General features: G+C 38.1%; 1 protein-coding gene across 3 annotated transcripts in view; it reads right to left on the bottom strand.

Annotated features, from left to right (window-relative positions):
• Positions 1-17,276, bottom strand: part of ADCYAP1R1 (ADCYAP receptor type I) — a 233,279-nt gene that overhangs the window by 178,943 nt on the left and 37,060 nt on the right. For all 3 annotated transcript variants that reach the window (XM_063452737.1, XM_063452739.1, XM_063452738.1), the window contains exon 2: positions 3,407-3,572. In XM_063452737.1, coding sequence (XP_063308807.1) covers positions 3,407-3,457 — 51 coding nt within the window. In that variant the 5' untranslated portion in view covers positions 3,458-3,572. The remainder of the gene's footprint in view (positions 1-3,406; positions 3,573-17,276) is intronic.

Raw genomic sequence — 17,276 nt, 5'->3', positions numbered from 1 at the left:
GACACTTTATATACTCTTTATTTGGGTGACCAAACACTTACAGCTATCACAATACCTCTCCTCTTTATATTGTAATGTTTAATTTTGGGCAGTCTGACTTGGATCCACGGTGATGATTTCATAAGAAAACCGATCACTGCTGCCCTGTGTCACATTCATCACTCTTAGGAAAACTAAAGGCATAGTAAAAAGGCATCAAAAAAGTAAGAATTCTGAATTGACGAGCTTTGGTAAATTGGTTGGATCACAAGATATGGAGTAAATTATAGCATGGAATGTAGAGCAGAGCTAAATGAGTAGTTCTACATTATTAGTTTGATGATGATGATGATGATGATGATGATGATGATGATGATGACGACGACATGTTTTTATCACAACAAAATTATTTGAGATGCAGTTAAGTTCCATTAACTATAGAACTAAGAGTGGATTAAGAGACAGAGCAACAAGAATGGCAACAGAGTATGTACTTATTTAAATATGTTACAATTTAAAACATTTCTCTTTTCTCTTTTAAAGGGCAGGTAAGATATACTTTAACAAATTAAAGGGATACTATAGTGATCCTATAGGGCACAATCGCTCCCCCTGCCTCTCCCCTCCCTCGCGCCCCACCCCCCCAGTAAATAACAGGTTAAGAAACCTTTATTTACTTACCTTGTACCATCGCACGCGTATCAGACCTCCCCATAGGAAAGCATTGAATCAATGGTTTTCATATGGAGAAAAATCTGACACTGGATGTCCTCATGCAAAGCGGGAGGACGTCTAGCATCAGATACTGGATCAAAGGTCTGTTTCGATCCAGTAAGCTCCCCAGTGGCTCTCTGGGAGACAGCCACTGGAGGCAGACTTAGAGCTGCAATGTAAACATTGCCGTTTATCTGGAACTGCAATATTTAACATTGCAGCACTAAGTGCAAAAGGGACACAGCACCCAGACTACTTCAATTAGCTGAAGTGGTCTGGGTGCCTACAATGTCTCTTTAACATTTTGATATTTGATATTATGAGTGTTACAGGAATTATGTAGACTGTAAATAATTTTATTCCCTATCCCTGCTTTTTATCTGCTGCCCGGGAGAGGGGATATCACACTCCCAGGGGGTCCAGTGGCATTGTGCAGGCTGCCAGGTATCTGTTGCTTGGAGACTTGCAAGATTTGGAAAGAGGAGCTGCCGGAAGCTGAAGATGTGTTGGGCCAGCTCTTCTCTGTAAATTATTGAGCTGGTGGCCCCGGGGCAGGGGTACATACCGATAAAAAGTGGGGCCTTGGTGGCTGTAACCCCCTGATGGCGGCCATGATTACAAGATCCAATGAAAGACACTTTGGAGATCTCCCTGGGCCCTTGTCTGTTGGATGATCGCACTAGACAGTCACAGTGCTAGGTCTGACAACAATTTGCCGGAAGAGAAGATGCATTATCTACTGACATCATTAGGATTTATAGCAGGAATTAAAGCAGGGAAAATGTTTCCCTGCTCTGTTCTCTATCTGATTTTGGCTATAGATGCTGTGCTTGGGAGAGCATAAAAAACATGTGTTCAGAGTGGGAATTTGGTGACTGGAGTCCTTTCATTTGCGTTAATATCATCTTCATTGAATAATACAGGAAAAGTTAATTAGTGTTGTCCAAAGCGTGGACAAAACAAGTAGATGTAACAATGCTTCCATCTATGACTAACCTAATAATGACTATTAGGTATAACAATCTACCTTTTCCAAACCATTATCTACCTATATTTACATATATAGCGTATTGGGGCTTAAAGAGGTATACATACTCTATATATCTACTGCACTACCTATAGTGTTCATGTCAAATTGATATTTGTTTACCAAAGTCTCAATTTAATATTTTTTGATACTTTTTAAAAACAATTCAAATCTGTAAGAAAAACTTTCCAAATGATTTATCTTTAAAATATCCCATAGTTATTAACCGTGACATCTGTAGATAAATCATTTGAAATTAAGTGAATGTACAGGGTGGACCTCCTAGTCGAAGGGTGGATGGAGACACATCTATGAGTTGTTGTGTGACAGGAATTGAAGCAGCTCACGAGAATCCAAGTAACACTCGGTACGTGTGGACCCGAGGTAAGCCATAGGAGCTGGAGCTGTAGGAGCTGAAGGAGAAGGTACCTGCAGCAGAAGGGACAAGTGGACCAAGAGGGGAGATGGGACCCACGGTTCGGAGTGTTGGAGGGGAATCACAGTCGACAGGCAGGAGAGAAGGTGCAAGTTTGGAGGTCTCAGAGGGGAACTAACACAATAACACATAAGTGTTACATAAGACAAAAGGAATTGTGTGCCGTAAGACAAGAAACATCAACCAATGTATTGGTAAACAGAAACCCTAAAAAATAAAATAAAAAGTACAGCAGAGAAACGGTAAGATTCCATAACTGTGAGTGTTGAAAAACCTAATATTGCTGCAATATATATATTGGAGAAATGGTGAGGACCCCAAACCTAATGCAGCTACAATATATGAAATTTAATATATATATATATATATTTCACCCTTTACAAAGATCTTGCAAATTAACAAAATTAGATATATATGGGAATTTTCCACAAGGATAATCCCTACATATGAAAGCAAAAAAACACCTTGGATTCAGCAAAGAAGATAAAACAATGGTTACAAGACTAGAATTTAACTTAAACCCAAAGAGAAATACTAAATGGTATTAAACGAGACAAAGGTACCTTTGTAAAGAGTGGCTGACTGGATGTGTTCTTTTTTACTATTATTATTACTATTATTATAAATATTATTGCACAAAGGGTATGCAAAGATAAAGGCACTATAGTAATAGTTCACTTAACAATATAAGAATGAAAGAGGCAAGGAAAATCAGAAATTAGAAAGAGACTAAATTAATCACACTATTTGAAATAATAGATCACAATAATAAATATATTTTAAAAATTGTGTTTTCTCACTGAAATACAAAATGCTGGGTACTATGCCCAATCTTGTAACTTCGGAGATTGCTATGAAAGTGACCACAAGTCAATATAAATAAACATTAGAAATCTGAATAATTATTTCACTTTAATTATGAGTTTAAAAAATATGTAAGACAGGAAATGTGACTCAGACTTGAGAAAGGGAGGTTCTCCCGAAAGCTTGTCATTAAAAAATTCTGTTAGTCCAATAAAAAAGGTATTACAAGATACAAATTGTATCTGTTTTTTACATCTACATCACTGGACTAATACGGCTACAATCTCTCTCTCTCTCTCTCTCTCTCTCTCTCTCTCTCTCTCTCTCTCTCTCTCTCTCTCTCTCTCTCTCTCTCTATATATATATATATATATATATATATATATATATATAAAAATCTAACCATAAATACTTTTAAAATGTCTCACCCAAACTGTGACACTTACCATAGCAGTGCTGAAAATGAGAAGCAGATTGACTTTGCTTGTGGATGCCATTTTCTCCAAGAAAGGTATTTGTCAATTTCTTTCTCAAAATAACCTCGATTGTTATTCACACCAGACGAAAAGTATGTATCCGTTCAACAAGTGCCTCCAGTTACAGTCCTGAGATCTGTTGGAAAGAAAAGACAGAGTTATTGCACAGAGTCACAAAATGATACCAACACAACAGATACTGTGCCAGAAAAATGACTGTGAAATTGATCTATAAAATATTATATTTTTCTTTTGAATTCGCGTTGGGACATAAGTGTTCATGAAGGACAGGGTATAACAGCAGTCGCTGGAGAGACTAAGCATACTGGCGGCACTGATGGTTGATTTAGGTTTCCATACGTATGAATCTTGACCCTTAATTATTTCTGTCGTCAACACATACCCTTTCTAGAGAGTAACAGTTATGCCCTGTATATTTTAACTAAAATAAACACCTATAAAGCTTGTTTTATACCCTTCTAGCATACGGCTTGTGTGTGATTTCTTTTATATATATATATAGTAAAAGCTAGCTGTTTAAAAAGATAATTCATGTGAAAAGCAAAAAAAAAAAAACACACAAAAAAAAGATGTACAGATAAAACTTTAAAAAGTATTTAATTATTATAAAACATTAAAAAGCTGAAACATATGCTTTACATATTAATACAAATATCGCTTAACAAAAACTGTCCTCCTGATACTGTTCTGATATGGCATAATCAGAATTAAATCTAATACTAAGAGTAGTCCTAAAATGCATTCCCTGAGTGAAGCCCTTGACTGGCTGATTGCCAGTGACATGATCTACTGCTGGGGTTAGCCTCCCTCACTGTAGAGTGTTTAGAATTAATAACAATAATTTCTAATATATACCATGGTATTGTTATCGTTCTCTTTTTTAGGGTGGAAAGGGGAGGCAGGTCCAACTTGAGTTCTCACGCAGACAATCATATAATTTCCAAAATTAAATTAACAATGTAGCTTTAGGAATTAATATATGAATCCGTACCTAGTTAAACAAATCTCCATAGTATGTAATATCATTGAAATTGGTTCATTAATTAAAAAAAAAAAGTTGTTGACTCAAACCCTACTCTGAATTTTGGCCTCCCCTGTATAATTCGGAGATTGGTTAACTGGTTCATAAACTGTTTGCTGTAGAATAAGCAGTATTTATCTTGTATGGCTTCACATATAGGCCCCAATTAATTATTTTTGATTTTACATGATATCTTTTGGATATTTGAATATTTTGACAAAAATATATTTTAGAGGTTTCATCCTAAAAAAAAATATTTTAAGTGGGCCATGGTGTCAGTTGGCAACTGGAAATATTTTGTTTGACCTTGTACTTAACACATCTGTGTTACAGGTTACAGATTTGTGTTTGTATTTTTTAAATAATTGTTACTTTATCTACTGATTACGTTTAGGGTTGGAATACAGGAAATTAAAATCCTGTAGATTAATTCAGAAATATAATGTAGAATAACTATGTTAATTTTATTTTGAGCCTTGCTTATTTCATGGGAGCATGGCACGTGGCTATGCGAACATATTGGATGATCAAACTCAATAGGCAAATGGTTGCTCTGCGTAACGCTTTCTGAACCCGCTTCCATTCTGGAAAAAAAACAGCACTGGGTTCCAAGGTATCCATAATATACATTTCTATAGAATACTAGTGTACTTATTAGCTACCAGGTGACTATAAGCCATGAATAGGTTGTGATGAAGAATGCATTCAGAAAAGAGAGTTGGACACAATTAGAACTTATGTTTAAGAAACTATTCTGGAGCAATATTCTTAAGACTGATCTATACTGGAAAGTTAAATATGACTCACTTTTAGAACATTGCCAAAGAAAGTCTCTATTTAATGAAAATAACTCCTACTGCAGGTCTTGAATATCTGCTTACCCCATGCCACAAAGGGTTTCATAGTTAAATCAATAAATCACCTCATTATAAGACCTCGTTTTAAGACACGGGTGGGTCTCTTTATCATCTAAACATTTTGTAAATGTGAGGAACTTGTAGGTTTTAAGAGGGGAGAAGACACATAACTGGAAAAGGAGTTTTATTGGGAACAGGTGATGAGGCAACATCATTTTTGGATTCCACTAGCAAGCTCTTGTTGTTTATAAATATCAGAAACCATTTTTTTTTTTTAAAAATGTTATACATAGAAACATAGAATGTGACGGCAGATAAGAACCATTCGGCCCATCTAGTCTGCCCAGTTTTCTAAATACTTTCATTAGTCCCTGACATTATCTTATAGTTAGGATAGCCTTATGCCTATCCCACGCATGCTTAAACTCCTTTACTGTGTTAACCTCTACCACTTCAGCTGGAAGGCTATTGCATGCATCCACTACCCTCTTAGTAAAGTAATACTTCCTGATATTATGTTTAAACCTTTGCCCCTCTAATGTAAGACTATGTCCTCTTGTTGTGGTAGTTTTTCTTCTTTTAAATATAGTCTCCTCCTTTACTGTGTTGATTCCCTTTATGTATTTAAATGTATCTATCATATCCCCCCTGTCTCGTCTTTCCTCCAAGCTTTACATGTTAAGATCCTTTAACCTTTCCTGGTAAGTTTTATCCTGCAATCCATGAACCAGTTTAGTAGCCCTTCTTTGAACTCTCTCTAAGGTATCAATATCCTTCTGAAGATATGGTCTCCAGTACTGTGTACAGTACTCCAAGTGAGGTCTCACCAGTGTTCTGTACAATGGCATGAGCACTTCCCTCTTTCTACTGCTAATACCTCTCCCTATACAACCAAGCATTCTGCTAGCATTTCCTGCCGCTCTATTACATTGTCTGCCTACCTTTAAGTCATCTGAAATAATTACTCCTAGATCCCTTTCCTTAGATGTGAAGCTAGGACTGCATAAAATATTCTGTACTCTGCCCTCAGATTTTTATGTCTAAGATGCATTATCTTGCACTTATCCACATTAAATGTCAGCTGCCACAACTCTGACCATTTTTCTAGTTTACCTAAATCAATGCTAGAACGTAAACTTAGCATACAACCGTAATTTTGCTTGTAGATTGCTGTTCAAAAATACAAACAAGAATGACATAAATTATGTATTTAGTGGATAATTAACATGGTTGTATTAAACATGAAATTAATTAGATGATCTGTTTACATTTAAGTGTATATTAAAGATTTATCAACATACATGCCTACACAATATGGCCTGAGTTTAATAAAGGTTCCAAACCTCCAAATTAAATATCTACAAGTATCCCCATGGAATCTAATGGTGACTTCCATAGACAAATCATTTGGAAATTTTTGAGCAGCCTTTTTCCATATCTTTGGTATCATTACGAACATTGCTAGTGGGTGAATCCATCTTCTGTTGTACTAGATCTCACCCACCTCTGCCACCTTCCATTACATCTGTGAGATAATGACACTGGGATAGTAGATGTGAAGCCGACACTATTATATTATTATCTAAATAAATCAGTTCTTTTTATTTTACATGTATATATCCCTCTATAATTGATTAGAATATATATTATTGTATATAAAAATATATAATTCTGCCAAATAATATGATCCGCAAGAAGAAATACTTTTGTATTTTAGTGAAATAATCTAAAGAAACTGTCAATATTTAATAAATAGTATATTTTATTACGTGACAAAATATATTTTTTCTTCTTGAATGCCAAAACATATAATTTCATGCTCTATAAACGATGAGCACTGAGCAGAAAGTAGTAAGCGATGTATGATCGCCTTCTATAAGAACGGTATGTAAAAGGAAGTCTCTGTATGGAGAATGCATTATAAATCTCTATTTACATGTACAGCCTCCAAGAATAAATCACGATGTTTAAGCATGAAACACTTTGAAAACTTCATATAAACGATACTCCCTGTAGCTCATCTACCAACCATCTGTTAAAGCTAAAATGATGCCAAAAACGTATCTTAGAAAATAAAAATGAATAAATGAAGGGTATCAAATATTTATCAAAAAGAATGACTAAAAAGAGTCTTTGCTATCAGATATTTTATTTGTAGCACTGTAACTTTTCTAAACAAACTATACTTTGGGTTATTAGTTTTAATCAGTCTAATATTAAATAGATTATTTCTATTTAATTTCACATTTTCATTGCAATACCGGCACGTCCAGGCAGCCTCAAATACCGGCTCTGCCAGTAAAATACCAGTCAGGTGGCAAACCTAAGAGTAGTGTGTAAAAAAAAAAATTTTTTTTTTTTAAATGGGCCTTTTCCATGGGCCTGGAGCTGCAGCTCCATCAGCCCCTATGTTAATCCGGCCCTGACTGTGATACTAACCCTATTGGCAATCCGACAGCAAGCAATAATATAAACGGTGTATTTATTAAACTGCGAATTGAGAAGAATTGAAAATAAAATATGAAAATTGTATTCTAAAGTGATGAGCTGTTAAACCAGTCAAGAGTGTTTTCTTTTTGTTTTTTAGTTTTGCTTGGGGGTGGAACCGGAATGTAGTTGACTTTTTTTACAATGTGATTCCTTGTGGCTGAACTTTCTAGTGTCGATTTTCCATAATTCCCAGTTTAGTGCATATATAACCCAAATTAATCTACCAATTAATATCAAACTCAACTCCAAAGGGCCAGTGTTCGCTATTTATCTTCTGAAGACATGTATACAGACACATTATAAATGAGAAAAAAAATAAAATAATAACAATGATTATAATGAACAGCAGTTCACTTGTTTGGAATGCTGGCAGAACAAGCACTCCTTATAGCTTCATTGTGATCTCTATATCTTTTATAATAATAATAATAATAATAATAATATCTCATTATATAGCATTACATTTATTAAAAGTACGGTATGATTTTTAATTGGTCGTTTATGTGTACAGTCACATATTAATATAGCTTGTAAAGACTCAAGTCCATAAAGATTAGCCTTTTACACATCACAGTGACTATTGTTGGTGAAGAAGAAGGTCATAAAATGTAATTTCAACTGGGTTTCAATTATTCTGCAAAAACAGAAAATAGTTTCTGACTAAAAGTGGCCCTCAGACACACTCTTGATGAACAAGAGATTAACACCATGTATATTAACAATTATAGCGAAAGTTTGCCAAAGAGGATTACAGAATTTTTATATTTAAAATCAGACAAAATGACATCTTCACACAAATTATTACCAGGTTTTAGTAATTTACGGACCCTTACATGTGCTGGCTGTCATTGTATGTTGTTACCAGTTTTCTATTAAAGCATTAAAGAAATACTGTCACTTTCCAAGATTTTTTGTTTATGTTATCTTTGCAATGTTGTCTTGGCTTTGCCCTGCATGGCCTAAATTGTGATGTCATTTGATTTTATCTTTAGAGGAACACTCTGGTTAACCAAAGCAACTTCACTGAAATCAGGTTGTTATGGTATCAGGAGGCCGTTGGTGCTTCGCTAACTTTAGGGATTAAACCGTTCACAAAGGGTTTAACCCCAAAGTCCACTCTGCAGAGCTGTTCCTCTCTGTCCCCATCCACATCTGCGTTCAAAAATTCTTCTAATGGAAGTTTCGAACGGAGACCGCCGGGCAGGGGCAGCGCGTCAACTGATGCTCTAAGCCAATCAGTAACTCCCCGTTCATAAAAACTGCTTAATTATAACATATGTATGTAAGTAAATGGTTTCATCTCCTAAATGGCAGAGAATTAAGCAGCAATATTTTACGGCAATGTTTATGCGCCAATACTGCTTTTAGAGATAAACCAGTTATGGTGTTTAAACTGACCCGTTAATTTATCTGAATCCCTCAGCAGATAAGTGATATCCTGGCTCTTCTTGCTTAGCGCCATCTACAAATATTGACGTGGCTTTCGATGTCCATTTTAGTGTAAATTTCTCTTTATTGAAATATTTTTTTGTTTTTTAACATTCAGAAATACATAAAATTACTTTAGTTACCATTAATGTATATAAGAAAAAGATTGCAATTACTTAACACGTAACAAGACATACTTAACAAACATAGCAATCATTAATAGTTATTGGTTGAAGTCTATATATTTGACAAAAGAAAAATTGTTTGAAGAAAAAAAAAACGATGTTATCTGTTATGATAAGGAGAATGAATATGTATTGGAAACGTTCTTTAATCTTTTTTATCCAATTATCAAAATGATGTATGTATTTTCTATTATTATTTAAACATGCAACTCCTCTCTCCATCTCAAGCTGGAATAACAATTGAGCTATAAACTGTTTCCTATCTGGTGTGGTTATTTGTTTCCAAGTTCTTGCTATTAGTATCTTTGCCACAATAAGGGAGTGGATGGTCAATACTAATTGGTCTCTTGGGAGTCTATCCCAATTAAGATGGAGTAGACCTGCCTGTGGGCATTTTTTTTAACTTTAATGTTGAAGAACTCCCAAAAAAGATATACTGATTCCCATAAGGTGCTAATTTTTGGGCAACCCCACCAGATATGTAACATGTCTCCCTCATATGTTAGACATCTCCAACTAACGGAGGAATTAGACGAGGATATCTTGGCCAACCTTGTTGGTACTAGGTACCACCTATGAAGAACTTAAAAAAAAAAATTGATTACATTTAAGCAATGTATATGTTTTCTAAGTAATTTCATAGGTGAGCACCAAGTCTTATCAGATAATTTAAAGGGACACTATAGTCACCTGAACAACTTTAGCTTAACTAAGCAGTTTTGGTGTATAGCACATGCCCCTGCAGCCTCACTGCTCAATCCTCTGCCATTTAGGAGTTAAATCATTTTGTTTATAAACCCTAGTCACACCTCCCTGCATGTGACTTGCACAGCCTTCCATAAACACTTCCTGTAAAGAGAGCCTTATTTAGGCTTTCTTTATTGCAAGTTCTGTTTCATTAAGAGTTTCTTATCCCCTGCTATGTTAATAGCTTGCTAGACCCTGCAAGAGCCTCCTGTATGTGATTAAAGTTCAATTTAGAGATTGAGATACAATTATTTAAGGTAAATTACATCTGTTTGAAAGTGAAACCAGTTTTTTTTTTCATGCAGGCTCTGTCAATCATAGCCAGGGGAGGTGTGGCTAGGGCTGCATAAACAGAAACAAAGTGATTTAACTCCTAAATGACAGTGAATTAAGCAGTGAAATTGCAGGGGAATGATCTATACACTAAAACTGCTTTATTTAGCTAAAGTAATTTAGGTGACTATAGTGTTCCTTTAATATTAAGATCTTTTTCCCATTGCTTTTTAGCTGTAGTGTGAATGTCTGAATACACTTGTTTGATCAAATCAATAGCAATGGAACATATTGATTGGTTTCATTTTTGTAAAAAATTCTATAAACCAAAGTATTTATATCGCCTTCATTTCTTAATAAAGAATATGTCCATTTTAAGATTATTAATAAAAAGAGCAAACAGAAGTGGACACATTACTCTCCATGACCGTCTTTTTTCCTTACTGTATGCTAGAGAACCACCTGCCTTTTTCCAGTACTCATTAACTAACACACCTATATGAGATATAAATAGAGTGGAATATTCTACTTACTTTCATATTTTAACATTGTGAAAAGTGTAATTTAATGAACTTGTGAAATCTCTTTTATAACTTGTATTGTGAACCCTACAGAGTAATGTGTAAAAGTGAATGATATAGTACAAAGGGAACCGAGACACGATTTTAGGTAGTTTGTGACCAGGAATCAATGCTATTATAGAACATTCTCGTTCAATTCACAACCTACAAATAGCAATTTGGTAGATAAAAAGGTATACAAATTGTCCATATAGTCATACACATTATAAAATCCAGACCTGTGAGGTCATCCACTATACAATCCAGACCTGTGAGCTCATACATTATAGAATCCAGACCTGGCTGTGAGCTCATACATTATAAAATCCAGACCTGTGAAGTCACACACTATAGAATCCAGACCTGTGAGCTCATACACTATAAAATCCAGACCTGTGAGCTCATACATTATAAAATCAAGACCTGTGAAGTCACACACTATAGAATCCAGACCTGTGAGCTCATGCATTATTGAATCCAGACCTGTGAGCTCATACACTATAAAATCCAGACCTGTGAGCTCATACACTATAAAATCCAGACCTGTGAGCAGGGCCGGCCTTAGGTGTTCAGGCGCCCTGTGCGAGCTAATTTTGTGGCGCCCCGCCACCCCCACCCTTACCTAGTCCCCTGCCCCCCTTAATTAGACCCAGGGTCACCCATATCCAGTCCCAGTCCCCTGCCCCCCTTAATTAGACCCAGTGTCACCCATAGCCAGTCCCAGTCCCCTGCCCCCCTTAATTAGACCCAGTGTTACCCATAGCCAGTCCCATTCCCCTGCCCCCCTTAATTAGACCCATTGTCACCCATAGCCAGTCGCAGTCCCCTGCCCCCCTTAATTAGACCCAGTGTTACCCATAGCCAGTCCCATTCCCCTGCCCCCTTTAATTATACCCAGTGTCACCCATAGCCAGTCCCAGTCCCCTGCCCCCCCCCTTATTTAGACCCAGTGTCACCCATAGCCAGTCCCAGTCCCATGCCCCCCTTAATTAGACCCAGGGTCACCCTTACCTAGTCCCCTGCCCCCCTTAATTAGGCTCAGGGTCACCCATATCCATTCCCAGTCCCCTGCCCCCCTTAATTAGACCCAGGGTCACCCATATCCAGTCCCAGTCCCCTGCCCCCCTTAATTAGACCCAGTGTTACCCATAGCCAGTCCCAGTCCCCTGCCCCCCTTAATTAGACCCAGTGTTACCCATAGCCAGTCCCATTCCCCTGCCCCCCTTAATTAGACCCATTGTCACCCATAGCCAGTCGCAGTCCCCTGCCCCCCTTAATTAGACCCAGTGTTACCCATAGCCAGTCCCATTCCCCTGCCCCCCTTAATTATACCCAGTGTCACCCATAGCCAGTCCCAGTCCCCTGCCCCCCCTTATTTAGACCCAGTGTCACCCATAGCCAGTCCCAGTCCCATGCCCCCCTTAATTAGACCCAGGGTCACCCTTACCTAGTCCCCTGCCCCCCTTAATTAGGCCCAGGGTCACCCATATCCATTCCCAGTCCCCTGCCCCCCTTAATTAGACCCTGCCCCCATTTAATAAAAATAAATAAATAAGAATAAATAAGAAATAAATAAATAAGAACAGCGGTACTTACTTTGAAGGCTGCTGCTCGCCTGCTCCCCCCTCTCCCTGTCTGCAGAGCACCGGCCGCCGCGCCGCCCTCACACATTGAGCGGATCCTTCTGCGGCTCTTTGTGAAGGCGCAGCACTTGGACGCTGCGCCTGTGCATCTGCGCCCCCAAGCTCCTCCTCCACGCTCCGGAAACTGACCGCGGGCGCGGCTCAGTTCTCACAATCTCGGGCCGGCCAGTGACAGAGCGACTGCGAGCTGTGTCGGCCGCCCGGTGCCCATGTTGCCATGGCGCCCTGTGCGGCCGCACAGCTCGCACACCCCTAAGGCCGGCCCTGCCTGTGAGCTCATACATTATAAAATCCAGACCTGTGAGCTCATACCTTATAAAATCAAGACCTGTGAAGTCACACACTATAGAATCCAGACCTGGCTGTGAGCTCATACATTATAAAATCCAGACCTGTGAAGTCACACACTATAGAATCCAGACCTGTGAGCTCATACACTATAAAATCCAGACCTGTGAGGTCATACATTATAAAATCCAGACCTGTGAGCTCATACATTATAAAATCAAGACCTGTGAAGTCACACACTATAGAATCCAGACCTGTGAGCTCATACACTATAAAATACAGACCTGTGAGCTCATACATTATAAAATCCAGACCTGTGAGCTCATACACTATAAAATCCAGACCTGTGAGCTCATACACTATAAAATCCAGACCTGTGAGCTCATACATTATAAAATTCAGACCTGTGAGCTCATACACTATAAAATCCAGACCTGTGAGCTCATACACTATAAAATCCAGACCTGTGAGCTCATACACTATAAAATCCAGACCTGTGAGCTCATAAATTATAAAATCCAGACCTGTGAGCTCATACACTATAAAATCCAGACCTGTGAGCTCATACACTATAAAATCCAGACCTGTGAGCTCATACACTATAAAATCCAGACCTGTGAGCTCATACATTATAAAATCCAGACCTGTGAGCTCATACATTATAAAATTAAGACCTGTGAAGTCACACACTATAGAATCCAGACCTGGCTGTGAGCTCATACATTATAAAATCCAGACCTGTGAGCTCATACACTATAAAATCCAGACCTGTGAGCTCATACACTATAAAATCCAGACCTTTGAGCTCATACATTATAAAATCCAGACCTGTGAGCTCATACACTATAAAATCCAGACCTGTGAGCTCATACACTATAAAATCCAGACCTGTGAGCTCATACATTATAAAATCAAGACCTGTGAGCTCATCCACTATAAAATCCAGACCTGGCTGTGAGCTCATACATTATAGAATGCAGACCTGTGAGCTCATACACTATAGAAATCCAGACCTGTGAGGTCATACATTATAAAATCCAGACCTGTGAGCTTGTATTATAAAATCCAGACCTGTGAGGTCATACACTATAAAATCCAGACCTGTGAGCTCATACATTATAGAAATCCAGACCTGTGAGGTCATACATTATAGAAATCCAGACCTGTGAGGTCATACACTATAAAATCCAGACCTGTGAGGTCATACACTATAAAATCCAGACCTGTGAGCTCAAACACTCAGATACACTGCAAAATACATAGAAGGTGGCACATAGGGATTTGTGCCTCTGAAATACGGATATCTAGGAGATAGTTTCAAAGTTGAAGGAGAACCTAGTGACCTTCAAAAAATGGTCTGTTGGGTTTATGTATAAAAACCACAACTATTATGGTTAGGAACAAAATGTACAGATACAAATAAAATAAATAACATTTTATCAATTTTGAAGTTTTCACTTCCCAGCGATTGTTCATTCTAAAGGTGAGTGTCTCCCAACAGATATTCTTTGTCTTTGAAGTCACTTAGTTTGATTTAAAAGAAGGTGAACGTCTTTCAATTCTCGTACAGAATCAAATTATTTCCTAACTGCAATTTGGCAAGGTATGAAAACAGACGGGCATGTTCAAAGCACCCGGCACAAGATTTCCTGAGTGACATTCACGGAAGTTTTGATTCATGAGACTAATTTCATTAGCAGGATTCTATGCACATATAGCATCACAGAAAGAAATGCTACGAAGGTAATGTCATGCGACTAATGAACAAAGCGAAAGATAAAATGTCATCCTATAGGAAACCTCTCAAATAAAAATAAATAAAAAATAAATACGGCATTCGTTTTATGGAAGACGGGTTACAATGGAAATACAGTGGAAATTAAAAATAAATAAACACTCAAAAAATCCTCAGTAAACTGTGGTGAAAACCTAATTCCTCTCCTCTGGTCGTTGTCAATGTTAATATGAAAAGGTATAAATAAAGGATTTTGTATACTGTAAAGAGGAGTGCTGGGTTGTATTTCTCGTTGGGATCGTGTAGAAGGTTTAGCAGGGCCTGGGTATCTGCAACCTTCTGTGCAGTCTACATACCTCCCAAGTGTCCCCATTTAGGAGGGACACTCCCTATTTTGTGTCAAAATCACTCTATGCCTCTTTTCTATCCTTGGTGTGTCTGAGTGTATAACAGAGCTCCACAGCAATAATACTCCCAGTAATGTGGCTGAGTGTATAACCGAGCTTCACAGCAATAATATTCCCAGTAATGCGTCTGAGTGTATAACAGAGCTCCACAGCAATACTACCCCCAGTAATGTGTCTGAGTGTATAACAGAGCTCCACGGCAATAATACTCCCAGTAATGTGTCTGATTGTATAACAGAGCTCCACAGCAATAATACTCCCAGTAATGTGTCTGAGTGTACAACAGAGCTCCACAGCAATAATACTCCCAGTAATGTGTCTGAGTGTATAACAGAGCCCCACAGGAATAATACTCCCAGTAATGTGTCTAATTGTATAACAGAGCTCCACAGCAATAATACTCCCAGTAATGTGTCTAATTGTATAACAGAGCTCCACAGAAATAATACTCCCAGTAATGTGTCTGAGTGTACAACAGAGCTCCACAGCAATAATACTCTCAGTAATGTGTCTGAGTGTATAACAGAGCCCCACAGTAATAATACTCCCAGTAATGTGTCTGAGTGTATAACAGAGCTCCACAGAAATAATACTCCCAGTAATGTGTCTGAGTGTATAACAGAGCTCCACAGCAATAATACTCCCAGTAATGTGTCTGAGTGTACAACAGAGCTCCACAGCAATAATACTCCCAGTAATGTGTCTGAGTGTATAACAGAGCCCCACAGCAATAATACTCCCAGTAATGTGTCTGAGTGTATAACAGAGCCCCACAGGAATAATACTCCCAGTAATGTGTCTGAGTGTATAACAGAGCTCCACAGCAATAATACTCCCAGTAATGTGTCTGAGTGTACAACAGAGCTCCACAGCAATAATACTCCCAGTAATGTGTCTGAGTGTATAACAGAGCCCCACAGGAATAATACTCCCAGTAATGTGTCTAATTGTATAACAGAGCTCCACAGCAATAATACTCCCAGTAATGTGTCTGAGTTTACAACAGAGCTCCACAGCAATAATACTCCCAGTAATGTGTCTGAGTGTATAACAGAGCCCCACAGTAATAATACTCCCAGTAATGTGTCTGAGTGTATAACAGAGCTCCACAGAAATAATACTCCCAGTAATGTGTCTGAGTGTATAACAGAGCTCCACAGCAATAATACTCCCAGTAATGTGTCTGAGTGTACTACAGAGCTCCACAGCAATAATACTCCCAGTAATGTGTCTGAGTGTATAACAGAGCCCCACAGCAATAATACTCCCAGTAATGTGTCTGAGTGTATAACAGAGCCCCACAGGAATAATACTCCCAGTAATGTGTCTGAGTGTATAACAGAGCTCAACAGCAATAATACTCCCAGTAATGTGTCTGAGTGTATAACAGAGCTCCACAGCAATAATACTCCCAGTGATGTGTCTGAGTGTATAACAGAGCTCCACAGCAATAATACTCCCAGTAATGTGTCTGAGTGTATAACAGAGCTCCACAGCAATAATACTCACAGTAATGTATCTGAGTGTATAACAGAGCTCCACAGCAATAATACTCCCAGTAATGTGTCTGAGTGTATAACAGAGCTCCACAGCAATAATACTCCCAGTAATGTGTCTGAGTGTACAACAGAGCTCACAGCAATAATACTCCCAGTAATGTGTCTGAGTGTACAACAGAGCTCCACAGTAATAATACTCCCAGTAATGTGTCTGAGTGTATAACAGAGCTCCACAGCAATAATACTCCCAGTAATGTGTCTGAGTGTATAACAGAGCTCCACAGCAATAATACTCCCAGTAATGTGTCTGAGTGTACAACAGAGCTCACAGCAATAATACTCCCAGTAATGTGTCTGAGTGTACAACAGAGCTCCACAGTAATAATACTCCCAGTAATGTGTCTGAGTGTATAACAGAGCTCCACAGCAATAATACTCCCAGTAATGTGTCTGAGTGTATAACAGAGCTCCACAGCAATAATACTCCCAGTAATGTGTCTGAGTGTATAACAGAGCTCCACAGCAATAATACTCCCAGTAATGTGTCTGAGTGTATAACAGAGCTCCACAGCAATAATACTCCCAGTGATGTGTCTGAGTGTATAACAGAGCCCCACAGGAATAATACTCCCAGTAATGTGTCTGAGTGTATAACAGAGCTCAACAGCAATAATACTCCCAGTAAT

The sequence above is a fragment of the Pelobates fuscus genome, chromosome 4 (genome assembly GCF_036172605.1).
Source record: "Pelobates fuscus isolate aPelFus1 chromosome 4, aPelFus1.pri, whole genome shotgun sequence".
Lineage (NCBI taxonomy): Eukaryota > Metazoa > Chordata > Amphibia > Anura > Pelobatidae > Pelobates > Pelobates fuscus.
Note: the sequence above shows the minus strand (reverse complement) of the source record. Positions and strands in the feature narration are given on the sequence as shown.